At 38.3% G+C, this 27,483-nt stretch overlaps 2 protein-coding genes across 3 annotated transcripts in view; both read left to right on the top strand.

Annotated features, from left to right (window-relative positions):
* The window catches only part of AGTR1 (angiotensin II receptor type 1), a 46,748-nt gene extending 39,986 nt beyond the window's left edge, over positions 1-6,762 (top strand). For both annotated transcript variants that reach the window (XM_030575354.1, XM_030575353.1), the window contains exon 2: positions 4,975-6,762. In XM_030575354.1, the coding sequence (XP_030431214.1) occupies positions 5,024-6,103 (1,080 nt within the window). In that variant the 5' untranslated portion in view covers positions 4,975-5,023 and the 3' untranslated portion in view covers positions 6,104-6,762. The remainder of the gene's footprint in view (positions 1-4,974) is intronic.
* Positions 1-27,483, top strand: part of LOC115657462 (carboxypeptidase B-like) — a 122,423-nt gene that overhangs the window by 39,432 nt on the left and 55,508 nt on the right. The window lies entirely within an intron of this gene.

Here is a 27,483-nt window from a genome sequence, read left to right as displayed (position 1 = left end):
TCTGGATAATGTGCAGGCCACAAAGCTAAAACCTGTGACATGCCAGATTTTGTGAGGTATGGACAGCCATGAATTTGAGTCCTGAGGGGTTAATAAGTTAACATGCCACTGATAATCAGAATATAAGGTAATTGTTGTGCCAGCTGGTTTAGCGAGAGTTTTTTACTTGAATAAAAAAATGGTAAAAATAACAGGGTTGGTTGGGAGGGTTTTTTTGTTGGTTGTTGTTTTTGTTTTTGATGGTTTTTTTGAGGCATTTGTAACAAACGAGGTACCTAGATTGTAATTTACAGAAGGAGTTGCTGAGATTGGGAGGAATTAGCTGTAGTTCTTTTATATTTAAAGCTACATTTAATTAGATATTCCAGTTTTGGTGTAATTCCCAAGAAGCTAAATCTTGAAATTGCCTTTTATCTTTTTTTAAATTTAATCAGCTTTGTAAGTCCGGCATTATTCCTAGAACAAGGAAGTGTATCAGAAGGATAAATGAGGCATTAATAGATCATTACTCATGAAAAAAATATATTTGAGGCTCACTCCATTTTTAGAAAAGAGCAACCTATTAAAGTAAAAGGATGGTCTTGTGGCTCAAAGCACTGGCTTGAGCTTCAGGAGATCCAGTTCAGTTCCTGGCTCTGCCTGATTTCCTGTGTGATCTTGGGCAAGTCACTTAGGCCCAGATTTTTAAAGGTTTTTCGGCATTCCTCAGCTAAACACTGGAAGGCCAAAGTGACTTGGGCACCTAGGCACCTAAGTCCCATTAACTTTCAGTAAGACTTAGGCTATGTTGACACTGCTGTCAGAGGTGTGATGGCAGCTTGCATAGGCTTTACCCAGGATTCAAAGGGGGCTTGTAAGGATCTACTGTGTCTTCACTGCTGTTTTTAGGCATGCTAGCATGGGTATGCCTACCCAAACTGCAGTCAGGCCTTCAACTGCAGAGTAGACATACTTGGAGGCTATTTCTATGCTGTGCTGCATAGTGTGGACTACAGGGGTGTGAACTGCAGTGTGCACCAAAGTGCTGCGCTGTAACTCCCCCATGTGGACACTGCCAGCATGATACCTAGTTTGCATTAACTTAGCCCTCTTCCAGGAGGACTACATTAGTACGAACTAGGTACCTTTTACTTCATGCCAACAGGATCCACATGGGGCAGATACAGCGCAGCACTTTGGTGTGTGCTGCAGTTCACACCCAATCCAAACTGCAGGGCTGTGTAGACAAGTCCGTAGACATGTAAATCAGATAGATGTTGCAACACTGAGCAGAACACCTAAATACTTTAAAAAATCTGAGCTTTAATTTCTGTGTCTCAGTTTCCCGTTTTTTAAAAAAAAGGAAGATAATTCTCCCATTGTGTGTCTTGTATATTTAGGTTTTAAGCTCTCTGAGACATGACGTGTCTCCCACTATGTCCACTATGTCTGTGTAAAACTTTTATCATGATCTTAATTGGAACCTCTGGTGCTACTGTGGTATAAATAATGAACAACAACAAAGTATCAGTATTAGTCCCTGAAGTTTTCCGTTGCCTGTACAGTACTGTATATAGTTAGATTATTCAGATGCAGATGTCAATTTTTTTAAATGAACTAAAGTCATTATAATGCCCCAGTGGTTTAGGGGCATATTCATTTTTGTAATAGTGACTTAACATTTACCAGGTTGTTTTAAGAGTAAAGCCAATATATTAATCTGTGTTTCGGGCACAAGTTAGGTATGATAGTCAGCTAGGGTCCTCACAGACCTGTCAAATGAATGCTGTGTCATCTTGTAAGTGTCCACCAATTTGGGTGCAAAATTTGCTGATCTGTAGGTGGTTGAGAAAATGTTCTGCCTGTTTCAGTTATAATTTAGTATCTTGGAACCTCAGGGTGCATTCATTAAGTAGTAAGTTGTTTGTGCACACCATGGAGGCCCTAGCAAAGCCAAAGGTAGATTTTACACAACTTGCACATGTTTACACTGCTTGGATATATTTTTAGTAGATTTGTCAAAATTTTCACACTTGGGCACCTAAATTTAGGCATGAAGATCCATATTTAGGCACTAACTGAAGAGGTAACTGAACTGCGATTCCTTCCCTGGACAAAAACAATCTGGCCCTGGATTTTTACAGATTTGTTTTCCATTGTCAATTAAACATCATATTTTTCAATCCAAATGGCTGGGATGTGTAATTTGCGAGTGGTTTATGTGTTTACAATCCTGGTGAATGCAACAAACCACTTAGTTGTAAGACCCACTCAGTTCTGCCTATATAACCTCCAAATAGTCCTAAAAAATTAGGCTTAAATTACTGTGTCGAAAGAATATTAGAGTACAGATACCATAGAACAAAATAAGTACCTAGCTTGAATTCACAGCTTTAGATAAAACTCTAGCCTATGGCACATGTATCATATTTACTTTATGGACTGACATGACATCCAAGTATAGAATCTAAAAGACATCTGAGTAAGTTGGTCCATTTGGCACATCATTTTTATGATTATTGAAAAAGTAGCCTGGATAGACAGAAGATTCTTCTAAAATGTAATTACCTGTGGGGGAGTTTATTCCCTGCCTGTTATCACAGGAAGGCTTTTTTGCATAGTCATTAGCTATTTCCGCTTTAAGTTGCAGCCTCACTGAAAATTATACTGAATCTGAGTTTTAGCTTGCCTTAAAAAGAAGCTATCACTATTGAGCCAAATCCTAAAGACCTTACTCATGTTCAGTTCTGTTGACAAAGGTCTATTGACCTTCTTAATAGTATTACTTGAGTAAGCACTTCAGAATTTTACATTTACAATTAAAATGTTATGAGAAATATCATTTTAGAATTTGTAAGAATAAACATTTTGCGGGCTGAACCATCAGAAGGCGTAAGTGAGGATAGTTCCATTGTAATCCACGGAGCTATCACAATTTATAACTGCTGAGGCTCTGGCCTTCTGGTTTTTGTGCATGTTCAGAGAGTTAGAAATGCTGGTAAACCTCTGAAGGCTGCAGAGCAAATCTCTTCAACACAATTCATATAGTTTGCCATGGCTTCCAGAGAGCAGCCAAACATATGTTGGGGACAGATACAAAATTCTCACTGCATTTCAAAGTAGTTTATTTAGGTGGTTAAAATTAGTTTTTTCCCATGACTGAACTGGAACAGAAAGCAAGGACTTTTGGAACCATGGAAATTTACTATCTTTAGTCTTTACTGCAATGACACTAGAAAGATAGCGTCATAGAAACAAAAGAATCATTTATGCTAAATGAAAACTTTCCTTTTTATTTACAGTGCCACAGAAAAATGTGGAACACAGTTACACATCCTTTCTTTTCCCCATTTCTTTAGTATGCATTAAGGAAACTTATAAGTAATACTTTCCATTTGAGTATTGTCAGTTTCAGCTTGCTGTTCTCCACTAAAGAGTGTGGTATATAAACCATACCTTCAGGTTTGCTTAGAGAAGCAGCTGACTGCCAGTTCTGGGGATGGGAAGACATTTTTTTTTCCTATAAATCATGGGTTGGCAACCTTGCAGAAGTGGTGTGCCGAGTCTTCATTTATTCACTCTAATTTAAGGTTTCACATGCCAGTAATACATTTTAACATTTTTAGAAGGTCTTTCTCTATAAGTCTATAATATATAACTAAATTATTGTTGTATGTAAAGTAAATAAGGTTTTAAAAATGTTTAAGAAGCTTCATTTAAAATTAAATTAAAATGCAGAGTCTCCTGGATCAGTGGCCAGGACCCAGGCAGTGAGAGTGCCACTGAAAATCAGCTCATGTGCCGCCTTTGGCACATGTGCCATAGTTTGCCTATCCCTGCTGTAGATAATTGGCAGTGCAGTGGGGTGGTTTTTACCTTCCAGAACAGCACTGACATTATGTATCACATTTTGAGCTTTGTGTTTGTTCCTTGTTTGAGTTTTGCCTCATATTGTTTGTGGGCAAGTGTTGAGGATTCCCATAGGTGGGTTTATTCTTTTGTTACTACTTTGATATTGGGCAGTGCGTTGCAGAGGCTCAATCCAGTCCCACTGGAATCCATGGAAAGATTCCTGTGGATTTCAATGGGAGCTGATCAGGCCCTTAATTCATTACCTGACTTTATCTCTCATCCCAAATCAGTGAACAGGGCTGGGTGAGATACGTCATTGGCTCAATGAGAGCACAAACTTGGTTAGGGAATTTAAACATCACCACAACTTTTATTGTACTCCATATTTGGTCCTATGCAGAAATAACTATATTCTACCTGTTCCATGCATATTATTTCCACCTAGGTCCAATTACAGAGATTCTCTGACTTCAGTGGGAAATTCACACAATAAGAGTTCCAGGCAAGAAACAACTACAGGATTGAGACAGTTAATATCAATGGGAGTTTTGTGCAAAGAGTCTGGGGAAAATAGACCTGTGAGTTTGTATTTCTAGAATGCACCACTGAATGTTTGCTTCCACCTGAAACTAACCAAAGGCCCTATCCTGACATCCCTTTGTGCACTGAAACTTTGATTTCATAAAGAATGATGGCAGGATATGGCCGGGGGAGTGTAAAATGCAATAGAATAAATACAATGATATGAGGTTTAAAAGAATTAAAGATTTTGGTAGTGTTAAATACATAAAATAAGCATGTATAGCCCAGGGTACCTTAGTACAAAGCGAAGACAGCACACATTGAGAGAAATATAAAGAACTGGAAAATGTTTCCCCATCAGTTTGCAACAGGAATTTTGCCTGAACAAGGGCTCGTTAAGGATTTGGCCTGTAACCCAGATTTCAACTGAATCAGATGGAGCTGTTCAGTTAATGAAAAGTAGATTAATTTCTCATGTCCTCATTTCCTTAGAAGCGTAGTTAAAATTTCCTTCAGTGAACTGGATTCATCACTGCTACATAAGGTACAGTCTTGAAATTTAATGGCAAAAAAGCCCCCAAAAAACCTTCACTCATGATTTTTTTTTTCTTTTTCACCCAGATAAAGTTTATATTTTGCCTGAAACAAACCTGCAACTGAAGAGATCAAGATGAGCCTTAATTCATCTACCGAAGGGACTGTTAAAAGAGTCCATGTTGACTGCCCCGTTTCAGGAAGGCATGCCTATATATACATTATGGTTCCAACTGTTTACAGCATCATCTTTATTGTAGGCATATTCGGGAACAGCTTGGTGGTCATTGTCATTTGCGTCTACCTGAAATTAAAGACTGTGGCTAGTGTCTTTCTGTTGAACTTAGCCCTGGCTGACTTATGTTTCCTAATGACATTGCCACTGTGGGCAGCCTACACAGCCATGGAATACCACTGGCCTTTTGGGAACTGTTTATGTAAATTAGCATCAGCTGTGGTAAGTTTCAACCTGTATGCCAGTGTGTTTCTACTCACATGTCTTAGCATTGACCGTTACCTGGCTATAGTACATCCAATGAAGTCCCGACTTAAGCGCACCATGCTTGTTGCCAAAATAACTTGCATTGGCATCTGGCTGCTAGCAGGATTGGCTAGTTTGCCTGTCCTAATTCACCGTGATGTATTTTTTGTCGAGAATATGAATATGACAATTTGTGCTTTTCGGTACAAAACCCATAATACAACACTGCCTGTTGAGCTAGGTTTATTTAAGAACATGTTGGGTTTTTTAATTCCCTTTTTGATAATTTTAACAAGCTACACCTTAATCTGGAAGACGCTGAAGAAGGCTTACCAAATTCAGAAAAACAAGACCAGAAATGATGAGATTTTTAAGATAATTGTGGCAATAGTACTTTTCTTCTTCTTTTCCTGGATTCCTCATCAAGTGTTTACCTTTCTGGATGTATTAATCCAGCTAGGTATCATAACAGAATGCCAAGTTGTTGATGTTGTGGATACAGCTATGCCCTTCACCATCTGCATAGCTTACTTCAACAATTGCTTGAATCCCTTTCTTTATGGTTTTTTTGGAAAAAAATTTAAAAAATATTTCCTGCAGCTACTAAAGTACATTCCACCAAATGTCAGAGCACATCCAAGTCTAACAACAAAAATGAGTTCCCTTTCCTTTCGACCATCAGAAAACTTAAGTTTATCCATGAAGAAGACTATTGGGACTTTTGACATTGAGTGATGTCTTTTGTGCTATATGTTTCTAGAACAACCTTGCATATGAAATAGCAAGAGTGTCAAAGTTCACCCACGGTCCTGACCATCACAGCTTACTGCTCATTATTACTAAGAAATTAAATCATCTACTAGAAATCATCTTTGGAAGATTTAGCAGTGGCCTTTTATATTGTCAAGAGGACTGTTTGTTATTTTTATTTGAAGCAACCCAAGAAGGTGGCAGTCTTTTGGCATCCTGCCTCCAAGCTCAGGACTTTGGAAGAAGCACACATGATGCTCCTGGAAAGATCTCAGAACTTAGGTTAAGGCATGATCATTTGTGAATTATATGAACTCGGCAGAATTTACTTTCAACACACATAAGCAATTCTAAGCTAACCACTTGGAATTGTTATACAAAAAGCGTTGCCAGAGTCAAACAAAATGTTTTTCTTTCACATGATATTTGGTGGGGATGGTGGAGAACAGAGTTATGTCTGAAATACGAAAGATATCCATTTGTCCTTGATACAAATATAGTGCATCATTACATTTATAATACACCCAGTTGGTGAAAATATATGTATTCTACATATGCAGGTCTCACTCCCATCTCAGACTGAGATTTAAAGACTTCAAGACTGTGTTCACATATATTTTTGCTATCATTATTCATTTTAAACATGGCAAAAGTTTATATAATATATAAAATAAAATGCAGTTATTTATTAAATATATTTTTAATAAATCTATATTTCTATTAGTTATATTCTATACAAGGAAATATTACTTTGTACACACACATTTTTATCACTATGTTAAATGTAGGTTGGGTATTTTTATAGCCACAGTTTATATATGAACCAATCTTACTCTCACTTGACCATGAATATCCCTTATTGACTTCAGTGGGATTACTCATGGAATAAAATTTTACTTTATGTGACTAAGAGAATAAGAATCTGCTCCATATTAGCAAAATATGGACATCCTGTGACAGAGGTCATTATATCAGCCAAAATTATTTTCATAGAATAATTACAGCACTAAGTGAAAAATAAACACATTAATCCAATCCACTCAGAACTTCTCAAACTCCTAAAAATGTTCCATTTTCTTCAGTATTTCTGGACACTCAAAACTCTACAAAGCAAAAATGTAATAATACTTATTGGGTCAAATTCTGCTCTCAATCATAGAAATGAAAATGTACGACTAAATTTTGCTCTCAATTTCTATATTTACACCAAAGTAATTATGAGCAGAATTTGATCCTGAAGGACATCTTGAAGGATGTGGAACTATTCCCCTATTTACGTCTGAATAACAGAGCAAAATCTGGCCCAGAAAAAAAAAATATTTGCAGACAGATTCCTGCTGATAAACCTAGAACTTTTAAAATTTTCTCACTATAAGGGATAGTTAAGCACTGGAACAGGTTACCTAAGGAAATTACAGAATGCCTGTCACTGAAGATTTTTAAGAACAGGTTAGATAAACAGTTGTCAGGGATAGTCTAGGTATACTTAATCCTATCTCAGTGAGGGAGTTGGATTAAATGCCCTCTTGAGGTCCCTTCCAGCCCTACATGTCTACGATTCTATAATTCTAAATGAGAACAGTGACACCCCTTTGAGGAAACCTAAACTAATGACATAATTACATTTTCTTACCTCCTTTTTAATTCACCTAATAACTTTCCAGAAAACTTTGTTCAATTCTAATTTAAATGTCTAATCTCTGCAAAAGGAAATCTTCTCTTTACAAAACAGTCTGGCAGTGAAAGATAAAAATTTAAGAAAAAAGATCCTGATAATTTCAGATGAATGGTATAAACAAATACATAACAGTGAGATGATTATCCTAAATGTAGTATTTTCACAAATTAGAGATGACACAACTAGTTTTTGAGTCTGATTGTGAGTTGTAGGATTATCTCTAACTTCTGAATATTATATTATACACAGAGAAATATTATTCCAGGATTTATTTTCACTGTGAAAAAATGAAAGGCACCATTATTGTTATATTAATTATATTGATTTTAATATTAAAGTATAGCTCAGAATTAGACAATGAAATATATGTAAATTATAATCACCTAAATAAACTTTCTACTTATGTATTTAATATCTTACATTTAGGCTAAATCTGCTCTCAGATTTGCACATGATATTCAATTAAAACCAATGGGAGATATGTACCTGAAGGCAAAATTTGGTCCATTATACTTTGGAAAGTATCCAAAATAGTTGCATTGCATTAAATACTCAGTAAATTGAAGCAGGAGTATTAGATTTTGATTTATATGGATATAGGTATAGATATGCATTGATATTTAGGTCCTCATCTATCAGAGAGCATCCATCTTTCCCATCTGCAGGTTGGCTGGCTGTGGATGCTATCTGCTGGACAAGGCCATTTATGTGTGTTGGATACTCATATCAGCTTAAGATGAGAGATGATCTCCCTGTCTTCTCATGCATCTGCAAGCCAATTCGTCTTCCTATCTGGGGTATGAGTTCCATAGGAGTAACCACCTCACAGGCTTGTGAGTTTTATTTTTAAAATTATCTGGAGGGAAAAACATTTGTCTAACAGCAGAAAATGAACAGAGAGGTACATTGGTCAATGGTTTTGATCACTTTGGCCTCAGAAAAGCTTGTGGCTTAGTAACAAGTGCAGGAAAACTACTGCTTGGGGTTCTAAGCCTGTACAAATCTGGGGCAAATAAGAGAGATGTATACTTGGATGTGTGACTATGGGAGAGGTAGAGAAGGGGTGCAAATGGTTTGTTTTTAATGAACAACCAACCCCACATAGGTAATTAGAGGGAGTAGGGGATTAATCTTTTGCTACATAATTCTTTAGTCATGGCTTTTATTGGAGGAGAGGAAGAGAATAGATGCTAAATGTGTGTGGTTCCTAGTCTAGCATTTGCAAAACCAAATTAACAGATGGTGGATAAGAAACTACCCAAATACTAGAGATTAAAATCAAGAAATCTTAAAAAAAGACCGGGCTTCTAAGTATGAAGCCTCCAGAGACATTAGGTGGAGGCAGCCCTGCTAACTCTTTTAAAACAGAGAGTCAAAAGAGTGGGAAGGACAGTATGTACTGTTCCCGGGCCCTCTGCAAAGCCACCAAATTGACATTTAAGAGCAGACTCATCCCTGGTGCTAGTGCTATGGGTTGTTGCAGCAACACAAGTGTGTTATTGCTTTTGTGCCTCATATCTCCTAGCCTGCCTTGGAATGCTCTCCACAGGCCAAGTCTTGGTCTCTTGTACAAAATCTGCCTGAGCTCACTATGTGTAAGAGGGGAGAACAAAGCACTAGCACAGCTCCTTCATAGCCACTACTACAGCGCACTGGCTGTAGTGACAGCAGCTGCCCCTAATATATGGGGAAGGGGACTTGGCCCAGTGAATCCACATAGTGAAGACACCCCCCCCGGACACACCCCCATTTCCTCCTCTCCACTTCTGTGGAGAAAGCTGCCTCTCCACAATCTACTGTTGCAGTTCAGCTCTTTGCGTATGGTCAGAAGGAAGGTGTAAGATTTGGCTCCTTAGACATATCGGATGACTCCAATTCACTTCAGTGGACCTTTAATCAGACCTGTATAATTTGCCCTACATAAATGCTAGTTATACAGGCCTAAGGAGAACAGACCCCTACGGGCTTAATAAATACACGGTTTAATAAATATACTGTACACATTGTCCATGTATGCTGGAAGGAGGACAGGAGACACTGGATGTGGTTTAATTAGGCCACAACTTTATTCTCAAATGTCTGGGAGTACCCAGCAGATAAAAGTGTACAGTGTAGGTAATTCCATAATCATTTTACTATATACACCAGTAGCTTCCATCAGCCTACCCCCTTACTCATCTTGGTCCCCAGCCAGCCAGCTGCTGGGACCTCACCAAAATGAGGGCTATGGGGTAGCTATAAAGGAGGGGCCCCAAACACTTCATGTTTCTGCTCTCTTAAATCTTTTACCAATCCACTTTATCCGATCACTGTATCCATTCCCAATGGAGTACTGGTAATGGTCATCTGCCCAACCATGTAAAGAGTTGTGATATTATAGCCTAACTCCCATTTCATGTTTGCCCCAACTAAGCCCCCTCAAACCCACTGTGGGGAAGATGGAAAAACCCCACTTCACCTTGGTCAATCTGGCAGTGAAGGAAAACAATTTCTTCCCAGCACCCCAAGAAAGGAGCAACTAACACAATGCCCACAGCAAGTCCTGGCAAAACCTAGGATTTGACTACTTCCACAGGTAGGTGCTGCTCCATCTGGTTCACGTAAAAGAGGGCTTTTCCTGCATCAATGTGGACCTTTATAGTCCCCCACTCTTCTGGTAAATGTGGGGGGATGGATCAACATCCTCATGCTGACCTGGTCTTCAGCTGCAGCAAAGTCATTCCCTGGCTCTCTAACTCTTATGGGGCACACACCTTTTCCAACAAGCCAGCCAAAGGTGCCCACAGCTTAATGTGTGGTGAGGTCATTATCATGTGACTATTTTAAAATAGATGCATTTATAGATCACCTTTCATTCAGAGAAAGGCCACAGCACTTTACCAACTATGAATCTATCTCTATACTCTCCTCTGTTAGTATGGGAAACTCCTGCAGATATTAATGGGGTCTCTAGCTGTGAATCAAGGACAGTATACAGTCCTAAATACAGGAATTACTTCACCCACTCCTGTCACTTCACACATATATGCTGTTGCCATGTTTGAATGAATATTTTATATTTCCTTTCTGCTGGCAGAATCAAGTTTAAGCAATGGTATACCTGAGATGTGCATTATATTTATTCTATTTATTGTGTAATAGTTCTTTATATGACTCATGTTTCATACTGAACATTCTCCTAGCTTGTACTTTGTGTTCTTATGTTCCATCATATATGTGCGCACTTACTGGACTAAATTCCAATGAAGACAATAGAGTTATATCGGGGATGAATTTGGCCATTATCTTAACGATTTCTGTTTCACAGCGTTCGTCAAGGTACTGCAGAGTGAATTATGCCAAAAGGCTTTTCTGATTTTCCAGAATTATTTTAAGATTCTCATCATGTACTTAAACAAGGAGTCTGGTGGCACCTTAAAGACTAACAGATTTGTTTGGGCATAAGCTTTCATGGGTAAAAAAAACCCACTTCTTCAGATGCATGGAGTGAAAGTTACAGATGCAGACATTATTATACTGACACATGAAGAGAAGGGAGTTACCTCACAAGTGGAAAACCAGTATTGACAGGGCCATTGCCTTCTGAGGTACTCCCTTCTCTCCACTTGTGAGGTAACTCCCTTCTCTTCATGTGTCAGTATGCCTGCATCTGCAATTTTCATTCCATGCATCTGAAGAAGTGGGGTTTTTTTACCCACGAAAGCTTATGCCCAAACAAATCTGTTAGTTTTTAAGGTGCCACTGGACTCCTTGTTTTTGTGGATACAGACTAACATGGCTACCCCCTGATATGTGTCATCATGTACTTGACATTCTGGCAGCATCAGTGGCTGTGTATGATTCCCACGTTTTTCTCTTTTCCTTGTGTAGCTCCAGTAATGATGCATCTAATGTGACTTCCTGTCAAAATATACTGTATATTACAATTGTATATGCTGATGTTCCCCAAGATAAGTTTTGCAAAGGAAAGAGGGCCAAATGTCAGAAACACTGAAAAAAACCCTACAAAGTGGGAGGTTGCTTATATTGAAAATTTTCATCATTTAAGTTTGTAGAAAGTTGTTTTTAGTATGTGATGTTAAAACTCTAAACACAAAATCTGTTCATTGTGTTAGTAATAGCTAGAAAAAGTTTTGAAAGGCATATCTTTGAAAACAGCATGACCAGATCCAAATATACAATATCTATCTACTCTCATCAAACTATTGTTATCCCACTGCAAGGCCAAGGTCTCTTCCATGCTGTTCCTCTACATCATGCTGAAGGGCTTGGCCAAAACCCCATGACACCTGAGGGTGCAAGCCGACGAGGCCGAGTTATCAATCATCAAGTCTGTTTCCCCAGCAACCTTGCTACCAAGGCTGAACTAGCACATTGCTAATCCCAATGGCAAGACTTGTCAGGCTCATTGCCATTGACTGTCACCTTAGGTTCAAGCCCTGTCTATACACTCATTCAGATAATTGTGGGGGGATAACATATGAATTTAAAATAGCGCAGCAGTGAGAAATATGATAATTGTAGTGGCTAGTGTGATGTCCTATAACTTTAAATATACATATGAAAAACTAAAGCAACAAGATTTAAATGTAGAATGTTTTCTACAGTGTTTTTGTGCAGAATTTGTAAAGTGGTGAATGTTAACTGTTTGTTGCTTTCTTAGAAATAATTTTAAATTGCATAAGGCCTTCTTGTGTAACTGTATTATTCTTGTATGGGATAACAGTTGCTTCTGTTGTCTTTATTATCAACATTAATGCCTGGGTCATCATTTAATAGCTAATGTTTTTCAGAGGGGCAGCTTTCCTGTTATGTTGGCCATTTGAGAGTGACAGTTAAAACATTTCCATTTTATTACAAGTACTTAAGAAGTATTAGAGTTATGATGAAAAGCTAGAAAGTGGCAAATATAATGGCAGTTTGAATGAAATGTTAGCTCTGTTCCTCAATCACTATGAGTCATACCAAAGTTCTCATAATTAATACTATACTGTGTTCATTGTGCTTCAGGGAGGGTCTGATCCAATTCCCTTTGAATAAATACAAAGACTCCATGTGACTTCATTGTAAATTGGATCAGGCACCAGACTCCATGGATGTTTATTTGCAGAAAGAATGCAGGATCGGGCCCAAACACAGCACTCAGAACTTCTAGGCTGAAATCAAATGGCACCACTCCTGTCTATGTTTTGAACTCTAGAAACCATGCAAATACTTAGCAGTGCTCAGCCCGTAGGCATAGCCTTGTAGAGATTTCCACACTGTAGAAAACAGGATTATAGTACGTCTGGGCCTGTACATTCTTATTTAACTTACTTGGTTTCTATGTACTTTAATTATCTCTATTATTTATATTGTGGAAGTGCCCAGAGTCCCCAGTCAGGATCAGGGCCCATTTTAATAGGAGGCAAACACATACACAGGAAGACAAACTCCATGAAGCAGGGATTGCATAATCTAACTGGGGGAGAATACTGGCAATAGCTAGAAGCTAGCTAAATAAAAATTATTTATTTGTGGCAAAAGTGCAAAAATTTCAAACTCATTTTTGTTCCACAGGTTTTAAAAAAGAGCAATTAATTGGTCCTTCTGTTCCTTTTTCTCCCTTTACCACTGAAAAAGCAGAAAAAACAAAATATTGTAAAGGTTTTAATTTGGTGTTTTCTTGCGGGGGAAGCGGGGGGAAATGTTTCCCGTGCACAAAAAAAAAATTCCCCCAAATGTTCATAAAACAGGCTTTTTAATATAAAACTCAAACACAAATAATAAAATAAATCAAATCTTTGGACCAGATCTATTAGTGGCTAGTTGCCCCTGTTTGGCAGCTCTTTCATAAAAAGAACGGTTCTTAAGGGAAAAAGGCAACAATAGATCAATGGTTTTCAAACATAGTTTGGGAACCCCCTCTGGGTCCCTAGATCAGTCTGAGGGTCCATAAAAGGAGACTATGAAAATAAAAAAAATGTCGGAGCCCAGAAAAGGCATCCTGGTTTTCTGATCAATCAAAAGTATGTGAATATCCCCATCCACAGGTCAAAACCCGGACGTGTTGTCATTACCATAGAAGCCCACAGTTTAGTGCCCTTTCTCATGCTGCATCACAAGCCATGCTGAGCATGTGCAACATTTATAGTTTAATTCTGTTCTGTCCGTTTCCAGAAATTGTTCAGGACTCCACAAATGGAAAAAATAAAGTTGAAGACCACTGCAATAGATAATTCTATATCTATGAAAAGGAATATATGGCAATGTGTATTAGCTATGCATAAATAACCTGAGATCACATATTCCTTAGTTCATTGCACAAAAGATATACATCTATTATATATAAAATATATACACATAGAAAAAAACATCAGAGCTGGAAAGAAGAGTCTATATATTTAATATTATAACTTAGAATGTAATTTTTCACTGTGAAAAATAATCAGGTAAGCCAACAATGTTTAAACACACCCCCATCCCCTCACTGTGTACACCATATGACCACCAAGAAAGATTGTAAATGACCTGCAGTGTACCCTTCAGTGATTTGGTAAAAACAAATTATGTGTTCATTTTAGATAATAAAAATATATTAATTTTTAAACTTTTTCAAGAAGCTGGCTCAGATGATTACTTTTGTATGAATGTCAAGAAAAATATAGAAAAGAGTGTGCATTTTCCCATATTATACACTGTTCAGTATGATATTACAAAGCATCTCTGTGCTTTCCATATGGAAATGGTGTGTATCTGATATAATTGAGTAGTTTGGGTATTTACACTAACTTTGTCAATTGCCTATTTTATTTATTATCCCTCATATTTCATTCTTTTAATCTTTACATGAGAGTTGAGCAGCAGATGTGTTTATTGCACAATCATTAAATAGATGAGATATTTTGATAGTCATGTATTACTAGTTTGAAAATCTATCAACATTTTGACAGGAATCCAGTAGTAATTATACTACTAGTCTCAGAAATAGTAATGGTTTTTCACAAAAGGTTTTCCCATCAAGTTTTTTAAGCTGTCAGAAACATTAAAATAACCTCAGTCACACTTAAACTAAGCATTGATTCAAGTTAATCTTCAGTTTGTAACCAGTGGTGGTTTGTTCAAGTTTTGTTTGCCTACAATGTCTAATGCATGTGTTTAGCTTCAGCAGGATATTTGTGAACCTACTGAGGCTACTATTTGACAGTACAAACTAGGAGGCAAGACACCTGGGCTCTGAATGGCTCAGCCGCTGACTCTAGTAGGGCTCACTGCAGTCAGGAGGCATGATCACTGCACAGGTAGGCATATCTGAGCTAGCTTTGATTGAGATAGTTCACTAGCAAGGTAGCCACGGCAGCATGAGCAGCAACTCAGGCTAGCCTCCTGACTACAATCCCACCGGAGATCCTAGGTACACAGTTGGGCAGCTAACATGATGCCACAGCTACTCTACACTACTTTTAGCAAGCTAGCTCAGCCAGCCAGCTCTGGTATGCTTAAGTGTGCTGTCCCGACTGTGGGATAGACATACCATATGTGTGACCTTAGGAGAGTCTCTTGTTTACCTATCCAAAAAAAAAAAAAAAAGTCATACAGGTCTGTTGCATCTTACATGCATTTAACATGCATGAATTCAGCTTTACACGGTTGGCAAAAACAAAAGAAAGAGAAAAACAATTAAAATACTGTTCCTATAGTGCGGGTGATTCCGCCCGCCATTACACTCAATGTAATTTTGACTATACGCAGTTTTCGCTTTACTCGCTGACTGCAAAACGTAACCCCAGCGTAAGATGAGACAGGTCTGTACTTCTTTAAAAATGAAGCCTCTCAATACCAGTGTGATATCTTTGGCTGAACAGTGCTATAGCAAATCAGTTTAAACAAGTCCCAGTATATATAACAAAACAAAAGGAAGAATGCTGGGTTACAATTGGAAATGCAAATTGTCTACAATATATACTCCTAAAGGTTAGGAAGCGGTAATGTGATTTTTACATTGCTGATGAATTTGGTTTGTGAATTAGTTTACATGATAGACTATAAATGCTTATTAAACTCAGTGAGACTCTTCAGGTGTATAAAGTTAAGAATGTGCCTAAGAGTTGGCAGGATCAGGGCCAAAAAGAAACCGTAAAATTCAGGTTTGTGGTCAATACATTACCTTTTGTCTTTATGTGGACCAGTGAACTATGGTATTGTCAACATGTTACAAAAATATGGTACATTTAAAAAATCTTAAGTTATGTTCTTCAGTTTTGACCCTCTCTCCAATGGAACGCTGGAAACTTTAAATAAATTACAGTCAAGAAGCACATTTTTCACCCTGCATTTTAATGCTTATCTTGGAGCAGGTTTAGGGTCAAATTCTCTACAAATTAACTCCATTGACTTAAATTTACACTATCAAAGAATTTGGCCCATTATATTTGTGTAAAATAAGTGGTAACAGTAAAGTAGAACAAGAGCAACTCTTTTGTGTTACCATTTTGTTGATAATGCATCTGTGCAACAGAAGAGGCTAGCAGTATTTTGTCAAATCTACAGCTCCATAAATTCCAGCTTTAGACATGCTGAGTAGTGTTTTGAGGAGTAAGATCCTACTTAAAGTGATCAAGGTGGATGAATCTGGCCCAATGAATTGCATAGGCTGTGACCTCTTTTTTTCTTTGAATTCTAAACCAAACCAGCCATGTCCGTGCCTGCAATGTTCATTTCCCTTTATAACATACTGCATATACCAACTAGCAACCGCATGCAGTATTTGTTTGGTAGCCAAATTCTCACACACTACAAATGCTAATGAAGTACAGTTTGACTTGGTTTTAGGATTTGGCAGAGGCTTTAAATTTGATTAACTGTATCTATTAAAGTTTATGCTGAATTCTTGTAATACATGTTCTTTTCTTAACCTTTGGATAATACTTGATCCACAGCTGTTAAAGTGGGGGAAATACATAAGATAATATCAAGGATGCAATCCATAATTTTGTCATTTTATGTTTCTAGTTTTTAAATCCAATACAATTCTATAAAACATAAGGAGAAAGGATAAGGCGCTCTTTTATTTTTGGACTTTTTTGTCTATTACCTCAGATTATGTGCAATTACTTTTAAAGGACATCATCAGCTTGGAAAAAGTCAGGTTTCTGCATGAAAATTTTTTGTTTGTTTTTTTTGCAAATAAGATCCAAGGATGAAAACTGATTTTTCTTTCTAAATTTCAGTCTGTTCATTTTGTACAGTTAACACCACTCCCTGTGCAGTAAGATTCACTGTTTCCTCTGCATATTCAGTTTCTCCTTCCATTTGTCTGGATCCTTCACAAGAAGACAGAAAACATTTTTAAAAAAAAAATGGAAAACAAGTAATAAAAACCACACAAAATGGGAGGGGGACTCATTGGCAGGAGTAGTATCTAAAGCTATTTTTGCTATATTACTATTAATAATTAGGCAACTTGAAATCTAATCTGTTTCAATGTCCCTTTTCAGCTCTTTATTTTAAAAAACAAAGGGGGGGGCGCACATGTTCTTTCGGCCAATCAAGGCTGATTCCCATTTTAGTTTGGTTTAAAGATCTACATCTTCATACACTATAGCAGGGGTAGGCAATCTATGACACGCGTGCCGAAGGCAGCACGCGAGCTAATTTTCAGTGGCACTCACACTGCCCGAGTCCTAGCCACTGGTCCAGGGAACTCTGCATTTTAATTTAATTTTAAATGAAGCTTCTTAAACATTTTAAAAACCTTATTTACTTTACATACAGCAGTTTAGTTATATATTATAGACTTCTAGAAAGAGACCTTCTAAAAACGTTAAAATGTATTACTAGCACGTGAAACCTTAAATTAGAGTGAATAAATGAAGACTCAGCACACCACTTCTGAAAGGTTGCTGACACCTGCACTATAGCAATCAGAAATGTAAAAATACATGCAAGTACATGAAGTTTTATACCTAGAACTTAAACTGTTGGAAGATTCTATATTTCACCAATTTATTTCAGCAATGTTTTATGGGCCTGATGCTAAGAGTTTTGCCATCAACTTCAGTGAGGATATAACCAAGCCTTAAAAGCAATTCTGAAATAAGATGGTCCTGTGATCAAATATGACCCTTCAGTGTGACTTCTAGCATTCTCTCGTACCATTCTGAGATGGGTCTGCCTTAGTTCTTTCTACCTAAAGAATTACTTTCAGGAACAAACTGTATTTCAAGCCGGTTAAATGAGACTAACTTGGAATCCCTTGCAATGAACAATATTTAAGAAGTTGCATAGCATGGGTGGGATTATTGGAAGCTCTTCGTGTTGATTTAGCTCTGGTCCTACTGATGTCAAGGGATGGTTTTCCTATTGATTTCAATGGAAACACACCAATACTGAAAAAAATCGATCAGAAGTAAAATTATCAGATGTATAATCATGTTATCTCTTCTTGTACACACATGAAAATGACATACAATCACAACGACAGCTCTTGTGTCACAATGGGATGTACACAGTGCAACCCACTGAGCTGCTTAACAAAAAGCAATGCCAGTCAAAGTGATAGAACCTTGGGCAGCAAAGTTTTGGGGCTTCTGGTTCGAGAAGGAGGGCCAGCTCTTACATGTGCAATTACTACACTAATTCAAATTAATATTAAATCTTTGATTCCCTTTTGACCTTCAAACCAGCTTCCCAGCCTTTTTATCTGCCTTTTCCAGTGCCGCAGCATTTCTTTTTACCACATATTAATCAGAAAATTAACCCAGTGCTATTGGCACTAGACTGTGCCTCACTGACTGAGAGTTTGGAATAATTTGCGTTAACATGTACAGTGTTGCTTAGACACAAACAGCAGAATAAAGCCATTGGGGAAAAAAATCATAGCAGCATAAAAACTTTTATTGGCACTTAAACATATTTTTCCCTGATTGAAGCAGAATTCATGAAACAGTTACAACCCCATGACAAAGGCTGGTAATGATTAGCCTTCAAGAACTGCTGTTATTTTCTGACAGTTCAGACGCTGTTTTTGTTTGTTTCAGGAAAGGAAGCATCAAATCTTTTATGGACTATCCAAAATGAAGAGACAGAATAGTGCCTGTTAATTATCCAGTGTCAGCATTTCACTAAAGCTCCCACTATAGAACAGAAGGCTTATGTAATAATTTAGAATTCTAATTAATTCTTGTCACCCAAGCAGAGTTTTTGAAGTAATAACATACACTTTAGTACTGAGCACTTACATATTTTCCACCTTTGTACAACATAATATAACCCAATTACAGTAAAGGAATTATAAAGGGAACTGCAGTTATGAAACAATTTTATTAAGTACTGCCAAAATGACAGAAGAAATGGCAGAAAGAGAAATGTTATAAAGAGAAAAGTCAATGTTGTAACAAAATCTATTTTACATGAGCTCTTTCAGCTATTTCACTAAAATTTCTACTTCTACCTGAACAAAGATAGCTACAAATAAAATTGCACATGAATTACTTCTTCCATCTAGCAGTAACACATGTTACTTTTCTTGTTAACTTACACTAACACAACATTTCCAAAGATCAGGGGATTCTGAATAGTGTTCTTAAATGTGGACCACACTTCAGAAAGACCATTTCCTGGATCACCGCCCCTTCCAATCAAACCTATTCATAATTAGTCAACATCCTTGTGGCAACTACAGCATTTGTTTATATAGAAAAGCAGTATTGGGGAAGACATTGTACATTTTTATCTGCTTTTAATACAACACATATTTACTCCTCTTTGAAAAAGGACTGATCTCCTGGTCTCTTCTGGTCTTCATGTCAGCTGCCTCTTCCATTTGTTCCTGTCCATAATCCTGTACCTCCTTCTCTGCCAACAGGCCCCTAGGTCACTGAAAGGAACTACTGTACCCCTTTCAGAAGTTGGATTTGTTTCACCTAAGTTTTGCATACCCCCAAGTTTCACCTCACTTAAAAACTACTTGCTAATGAAATCAGACATAAAAATACAACGTGTCACAACACATTATTACTGAAAATTGCTTACTTTCTCATTTTGTCTGTATGCAATTTTAGTTTGTATTGACTTTGCTAGTGCTTTTTATGTAGCCTGTTGTAAAAGGAGGCAAATAGCTAAATGAGTTGATGTGCCCCCTGGAAGGCCTCTGCGTACCCCTGGCTGAGAACCACTGCCATAGGTCGCCTTCTCCTCATCTCATTTGACAGGACCACATTAAGGCACAGACACTATGACCCAGATCAACAAAGGGATTTAGTCTAAATACCTTTAAGCCCTTCCTCTTGAAGTCAGGTGATTATATCAGAATCTCAGCTTTCATTTAAAAAAATTATTAGATGTTTACGCCTTACTGTTAGAAGCTAGGACTGGACAACAGGGGATGGATCATTCAATAATTCCCCAGTCCTGTTAATTCCCTTTGAAATATCTGGCACCAGCCACTGTCTGAAGACAGCTGGGCTAGATGGACCATTGGTCTGACCCAGCATGGGCATTCTTATATTTCTCCTGGTTGTGGAGAAAAGCTTGAAAACATAATCACAGTTAACCTATGCAATGATGTTTGCCTGAGTCTTCAGACAGCACAAAAGAACAGTTCTAAGAGGGGGAAGTGTTCAATTAATCTGAATAGCGTCTTAACTCCAAGCACCACTGCCCAGGAGGCCCTACCAACGTGGCCCAAGCAGAGGTCTGTGTGTAACAAAAGAGTGCAGCTAGCCCAACCCACCCAGACAAGCAGATATACTCTGGCTGTTGGGTAAGTATTGAGGGTCACCCTGCTTCTCCAGAGGGAGAGGGTGCCCCTGCTCCTCTGCTGATACTGCCTCATGCCACTACTTCTCTGGGTGAGGAGGGGGGCGCTGTCAGCACTGCTCCAAGTGTGGGAGCCCCAGTGCAGACATGAGGCTATAGGGGCAGAGACACAGGGGCCCCATGTCAGGGCTCTGCCCTGGATTTTCTTAAACTCGCTCTCCACTTGCACATATTGCCTGGCATTCTCAGGAAGAGCCCGTGTAGCTGAAAACAAGGTCTAGCAGAAACGTAGGTCAGATGCCAGCTCCCTACTGACCACCACCAAGCAATTCACATGGTGCAAGATGAAAACTAACATCATAAATTAAAACATACAGCCTATTCAATGACAACTTACTTTGGGTTAACACAACTTGGTGCAAGATGCCAGGCACAAAAATAGCTAGATTTTAGCACTATAATTTGAATTCCATGATGATGGGTTGCGATCCCCCAGCATAAACACACAGCTGTGAATGGATATACGATTGCTAAGGAACGAATGCCAGAAACCCAAGAGAATGACTCGAAAGAAAAGCTCAAACAAATCCATAATTTGCTTCTTTTTCCTCTACCCTGAATGAGAGAGACATATTAACATCTGATACTTTCATACAATTGTAGAAACAACCAAGTAGGAACAGATGTATCCCAGCTACATAGAACAGTGAAATATGCTGGATAATAAGGATAAGCATTTCTTGCTGAGGGGTAATTCATTAATGGTATATCCTTAGCTTCCCATTACAAAACATGAAGGGTTTTATTTTGACATCACTTATGCAATACATAACACACAGAAAAGTGATGTGTAACATCAACATTCTGTTTAACTCGACACTTGTATCATCTGTTATTTTAAATATACACAGAAAGATCATGAGCATTTCAAACAGGAGCATGGATCAAGACAAAGGAGGATGAAATAGCCCAAAATAAGCAATTTACGCATCATTGCTTCTTGGAGAGAATGACGGCCAGAAAAAAATCCATCACACGTTACAAGAAACTCTGCACAGATTTCAATGACATAATACTGACTTTTTGCAGGAACCATTTGCTGCTTTCTCATGAATATAAAATAATCTCTACAAACTTGATATAACAGCTATCCTCAAACATCTATGATTTTCCCCTACAGCATAAATACAGGTTCTGTACACCGATCATAAAACAGTCTAAAAATATGACTGCATGAAAATAAAGAGGAAAAATGGCACCACCTTGCTAAGAATGACAAAAATTTGGTAGTTAGGCCCGTAAACTGCTGTCAATCCCACCCTGCTCTTGCCAGGATAGGTTATACATACATTGCATATATTGAAATTTACTCCCTACCTGAGGTTTGGGTTTAACTGGTGACTCAAACAACAACAAACACATATCTCGGCCTAAGCTTGCTAGATGGTCGGCTGTTCCAAGTGTTTTGCCTGCACGACCTCCTGTCCCAGGCTCTAGTTCACTCTATGTGGAGAGAAGATTTTATACCCTGATTAAAGTTAGTTGAATTCATATAAGAAACTCAGCAGTAATTCCACTGCATTTTCAGGAAAGCTTCAAATACCTGATAGGATGCCTAAAACAAAAGAGTCCTCCCGCACCATTATGTAGAGCCCTAGTATTCTACCCTGTTACAAAGCCTAGTATCATGACCCTGGTGTGATGTCTTGCATTGGCAAAGAAGGTACTGTATGCTCAGCCCCTGGCTTTGTCCCATCCATCTTGCAGGACAAAGAGATGCAGCAGATGGGGCAGAAATTTGGGATTGGAGCACAGGATCTCTCTGCCCTCTCTGTTTTTTCCTTTTGTATTCACATCATGACACTAAAGCATTAGCATGAGGTAAATCATACATATGTATAAAATTCATTCCATGTAGATTATCTTCAACACTGTAATTATTAAATAAATCCCCCTCTTTATAGTTAGAGACAATATACAGAATATATATTTTTTAAAAAATCAAGCAGGTGTTCCTTATGGATTTTAATCATGTTGCAAAATTATACTGTAGATGCATATGAATTATACTATATTCTGTATTGCCATTGCCTCTGCAGTTCCATTTTGTTCAAGTCACTAACTCCCCATTGTTAGTAAAGTTTGAGCATCCCTCCTGGACATTTTCTCTTCCACACTTTGCTTGCCCTTGCCCTTGCGCTAGCTCTCCACTCTCCTGAAACTTCATCCTAATTCTCCTCCCCTCTGTTTTTCTACCCTTTCATGTACCCGCCCAACTCTTTTACCAGTTGCCACTCCAGATCTGCACACACGACAACCAACAACTATATCTTTAAAAAATAAACATTCTTATTTACACACACATTTTGGTTCCAACAAACTCAAGCAACTGCAGTATTTTATCTGTGTTTTTGTGCTCCCTTGACCTTCCTTCAGACTCCTCTTCCCTCCCCCTTACTGTTATCATTCATGTTGTGCTTACATTTAAGATTGAAAATTCTTGGGGAAGAGATGCTGTTTTATATATTTGTTCTGTAAATCGCTGGGTGCATTTAAGATACTGAATAAATATTATTATTTCATAAGATTACTAGTAGGTATTTCTGTTCATGCATACAGTCAAAAAACCTAGAAGCCAGTCTGATCATTGAAAATTCTGGCCTGTTTCACCAAAATCCAATGCTTAGGAGACCATCATTGATCCACAATTTAAAAAGTAAGCGAGAATTCATGGTTAAAATAATATTTGAATTTTATAACCAGTGATAGGTCAATATTTTTTTAAATATTTTTGTTAGTGTAAGCCATACTACAGTACAATTTAAATACTCTTTCTTATGTTCCATATTCTTTATGTCAATATTACATTGTATCACCAGATGGAAAAAAAACACAAGTTAAAACTACTTGTCTAATGAGTACTGTGGTCCAGCATATTGAACATGGGCACGGGTGTCAGGAGAGTAAAATTCTGTGGAAATGCAAAATATTAAGGCCAGTAAGGAGTAGGGGCACAAATAAAACTCACCCCATTTCTGGTTCCTGTCTGTGCTTTTAGAACACTGCCACTTCTCCTGTTCCTTTGGCAGATGTTTCAAGATTGAAACAAATGTCACTTTCTGAGCAAGAGTTACTTTTTGAAATTTTGCAAACATCAACCTTGATTACTATGCCACTATCATCACCATAACAGCAAATTATCTGGAAAGCCACAAAAATTTGCAATTTTTTGTAAAATAATGCCTGCTTTCTTCAATTTTCAAAGCACAAATCCATCAAAAATATACCTTGAAAGACAGTGCACCCAGCTCTAACAATAAGTAACAAAATATTTAAACAAAAACCTCTCTCCCTAGGGTTTTCTGTGCTTTGAACAAAAAAAAAAACCAGACCACACACACACATATACACAACAAAAAAGAAGCCACTCTCCTAAACCCAAAAAACACAAATGCTATACACCAGAGGAACGATTTTGTTTACTATAACTTTTAGAACGACATATATGTTATTATCGACTCCCTAGTGATTAAATTTTTTGTTTGTTTGTCGGATGGTTGGTTTTAAATGGATGAAGCAAATCCGATGTTGCAATATGCAAGTACATAGCACACAACAAAGATAGACACAGTTGTTTCTACAGTCTCCAGTGTAACATCTATATTATCTGCAATAATTTAAGATCTCATGATTATATGTACTGGGCCAGAGTGTAGCACTACAGCTTTGGGAGTTGCACATGTGCAACTGAGACCAGAATTTGGCCAGATATTTTCTTTCTCAGCCTAACCAGCCAGAATCTTAGCAACAGATCATCTCACAGATACAAGACCAAGCTCAGCTCAGGTGTAATGACATTGACTTTTAACCCTACGGCTGAAAACACCATGGCAGGACTTTCAGCAGAACTTTTACAGATAAAATAACCTGGAATGTACCATTCACACACTTTAGGCATGTCACTTCTCAAAACAAGAGTTAAGAAGCAAACTTTTGCAACTCCACTGCCACATTTAAAACACTGCCAATATGAGTATGTACAGCACTACAATAGTGTCAGCTCACCTCATGACAGGTAATCTGCCTTGGTTTCCCTTGCTCTCAGATAGCTGGGTTCTTCAGCGGGTCAGTGGTTTTACTGCTTTGGCCCTCCAGCTAAAGCAAACAAGCCTTCCCCTCCCAGAGTAAATGAAGTCCAAAGCATACAGATACAACTTTGACCCTCCCCAGGCCAAAGCCTTCACCCCCTCAGGGAGGGCTCACCAGGCTAGACAATTTCTTGGTCACCCCAAGCCAAACAGTTCATTCTTCCTTTGCTTCTCAGTGCAGAGCACACACAGTTCCTCAGCCCTGGACCACAGAGCTGTCCATACCATCTCTAAGTGAGAACAATGTATTGCAGGTTCCAGCCCTGGAACCCTAACCACAGAGGGCTGGCTTGCCTTCTCCCAGGCCAGCTTCATCCACTGCCTATCTTCCTTTGAGGCTGCCTAGGAGCTAGCACCAAAGGACTAAGAGCTGAGCAAAGACACACCCTGCTACTGACAGGGAACCAGCAATAGTTATAGCAGATGGAATGTAGCCTACAGGCAGCAGACCACTGTGGAGGGCACAAAGCTTGGTTTATATAGTGCTGCACCCATTTCTCAGCCGGCTTACTTTACAATCCGGTGAGCCTCTGCAGATTGCAACTCACAGAAGATCTGTCTTTATGGGACCAAAACTTGAAGCAGAGACATACAGACCCAGGCTTGTCCTGAAAGGGACAGTAAATCCTGTGGCAAGCACCTTTCACAATGTGTGCTTAATCTTCATTGGTACCTCTAGGAGTTGCTGTAATACATATATTAATACTAACAATTTTTATCCATTAGAATGGTCTATTTCTCTGGACATTAAATTTTGGGTGTATTGAGTTCTGCAATAGAGATGGGTGCTCTGTTAAACTTTAGCAATTTACCTCCACATGAGTTTCTTTTGCAGATCAAGAGATAATGTGGAAGTGGAATTTTCTGTTGATTTTTTCATCTTTCTCCCCCAGAAATAATCAGAAATGTATATTCTTGCAATTAACATCAACCAAGAACAACTCCTCTTAAATCAGAGGACAATAAAAATACCATGAGCTCCTTGAAGCAGGAATTATATTCTAAAATTTTTGGGAAAGGCCTGTCATATAGCTGAAGTCACCATTAATAAGTAACAACAAAACCTATATAAACACACTAGCAGCCAGGATAGTGAAGCAATAGGTAGAAATGTAACTTGACATGAAAAATAATCATTACTAGCATAATTTCCTTAAATCCTTTTGAAAAACAGTCTTTTTTATTTAGTGGCAAGTTTGAGTTTAATTGAACAAGGAGCTTTTGAAATAAGAGACAAGAAAATAGTTGTTTTTTGCCTTTTGAAAAGTCTAATGATTTTTGTCAATTCGTAATTTAAAAGCTTGTTCTAAAAACTTCTCATTTCCTTTTATGGTAGTTCTCAGTGGCAACTGATATGCAGGACTATTTTTACTGAAGTGTAACTTGAGGGAATAATCACATTATTAGAGGTCAAATATAGAACTTTCATTATGTGGGAATTTCACAGGATAGTAGAATTTCTATGAAGTGTCCTGCAGACATTAGGAGCAACAATAAAGATATGCAGAGGTTGTAAACTCACTGATACAAAGGGCTATAGCTTGCCAGGGTTACAAAGGAATTTACTTGTGTATCCTATGAGAGAAATATCTATGATCATAACACTTACAGCTTAATCCAGCACCCACAGAAGTCAAAGGGGGGGGGTTCCATAAATACTAATGGAAGCTGTATCAGACCATTACTCTCCACTTTTTACATTTCACAATGCTTTAGAGGTCATCTCAAAAGCAGAGAGAAAAATATATGGTTGAAAGTACTTACAGAGCTGCTTCAGTTTGTAAGTTCTAGGAGAGGAAAAATTACAGATCATGGAACTTAGAAACTGTGCTGGCTTTGCTTCTACAGCTGCAATTCATGACACTGATAAGCTCCATTTGCACAGCTGAGAAGTCATAAGTGCCATATGTGAAAGAACTGTGGTTTGCAGCAGTTAGAAGCTTCAGAGGCAGAGCTGCCAGAGCTTGTAACTTCCACAGTATAATTCAGTGCAGTTATTGGCCTGCTTGGACCTTGGGATATTTTGACTACCCCAATATGTGTAAACTTGCAAAAATAGTCAAGAGAGAGCATCTATGCATAACCTCACTTCATGCAATTTTTAGTCTCCATCAGGCACCTTGTATTACTGATAAACTCTGAGACTGCTACATATGTATTGTAATATCCCACAAACCCTTTTTTTTATGGCTTGTAGTGTTTGTAAGCGCCCCCCCAACCAACACTTTATAGGTCCTGATGGCAGATTTTACTATTTCTGCCAGCCTTCCAAGAATCCAGTGGAGACTGTGGGTATGTCTACATTACGGGATTATTCCAATTTTACATAAACCGGTTTCGTAAAACAGATTGTATAAAGTGGAGTGCACGTGGCCACACTAAGCACATTTATTCGGCAGTGTGTGTCCATGTACCGAGGCTAGCGTCGATTTCCAGAGCATTGCACTGTGGGTAGCTATCCCGTAGCTATCCCATAGTTCCCACAGTCCCCCCCACCCCTTGGAATTCTGGGTTGAGATCCCAGTGCCTGATGGGGCAAAAAACATTGTCGTGGGTGGTTCTGGGTACAGCCTCACCCCTCCCTCCGTGAAAGCAGCAGACAACCATTTCGCACCTTTTTTCCTGGGTGAACTGTGCAAACGCCATAGCACAGCAAGCATGGACCCTGCTCAGATCAAGACCGCAATCGTGGACGTTGTAAACACCTCGCGCATTCTCATGCAGCCTATGCTGAACCAGGACCTGCAAAGCCAGGCGAAGAGGAGGTGGCTACGGCAGCGCGGCAACGAGAGTGATGAGGC

This window comes from Gopherus evgoodei, chromosome 9 (assembly GCF_007399415.2).
Source record: "Gopherus evgoodei ecotype Sinaloan lineage chromosome 9, rGopEvg1_v1.p, whole genome shotgun sequence".
In the NCBI taxonomy this organism is placed as follows: Eukaryota; Metazoa; Chordata; order Testudines; family Testudinidae; genus Gopherus; species Gopherus evgoodei.
This window is presented reverse-complemented; position numbering and strand designations above follow the sequence as displayed.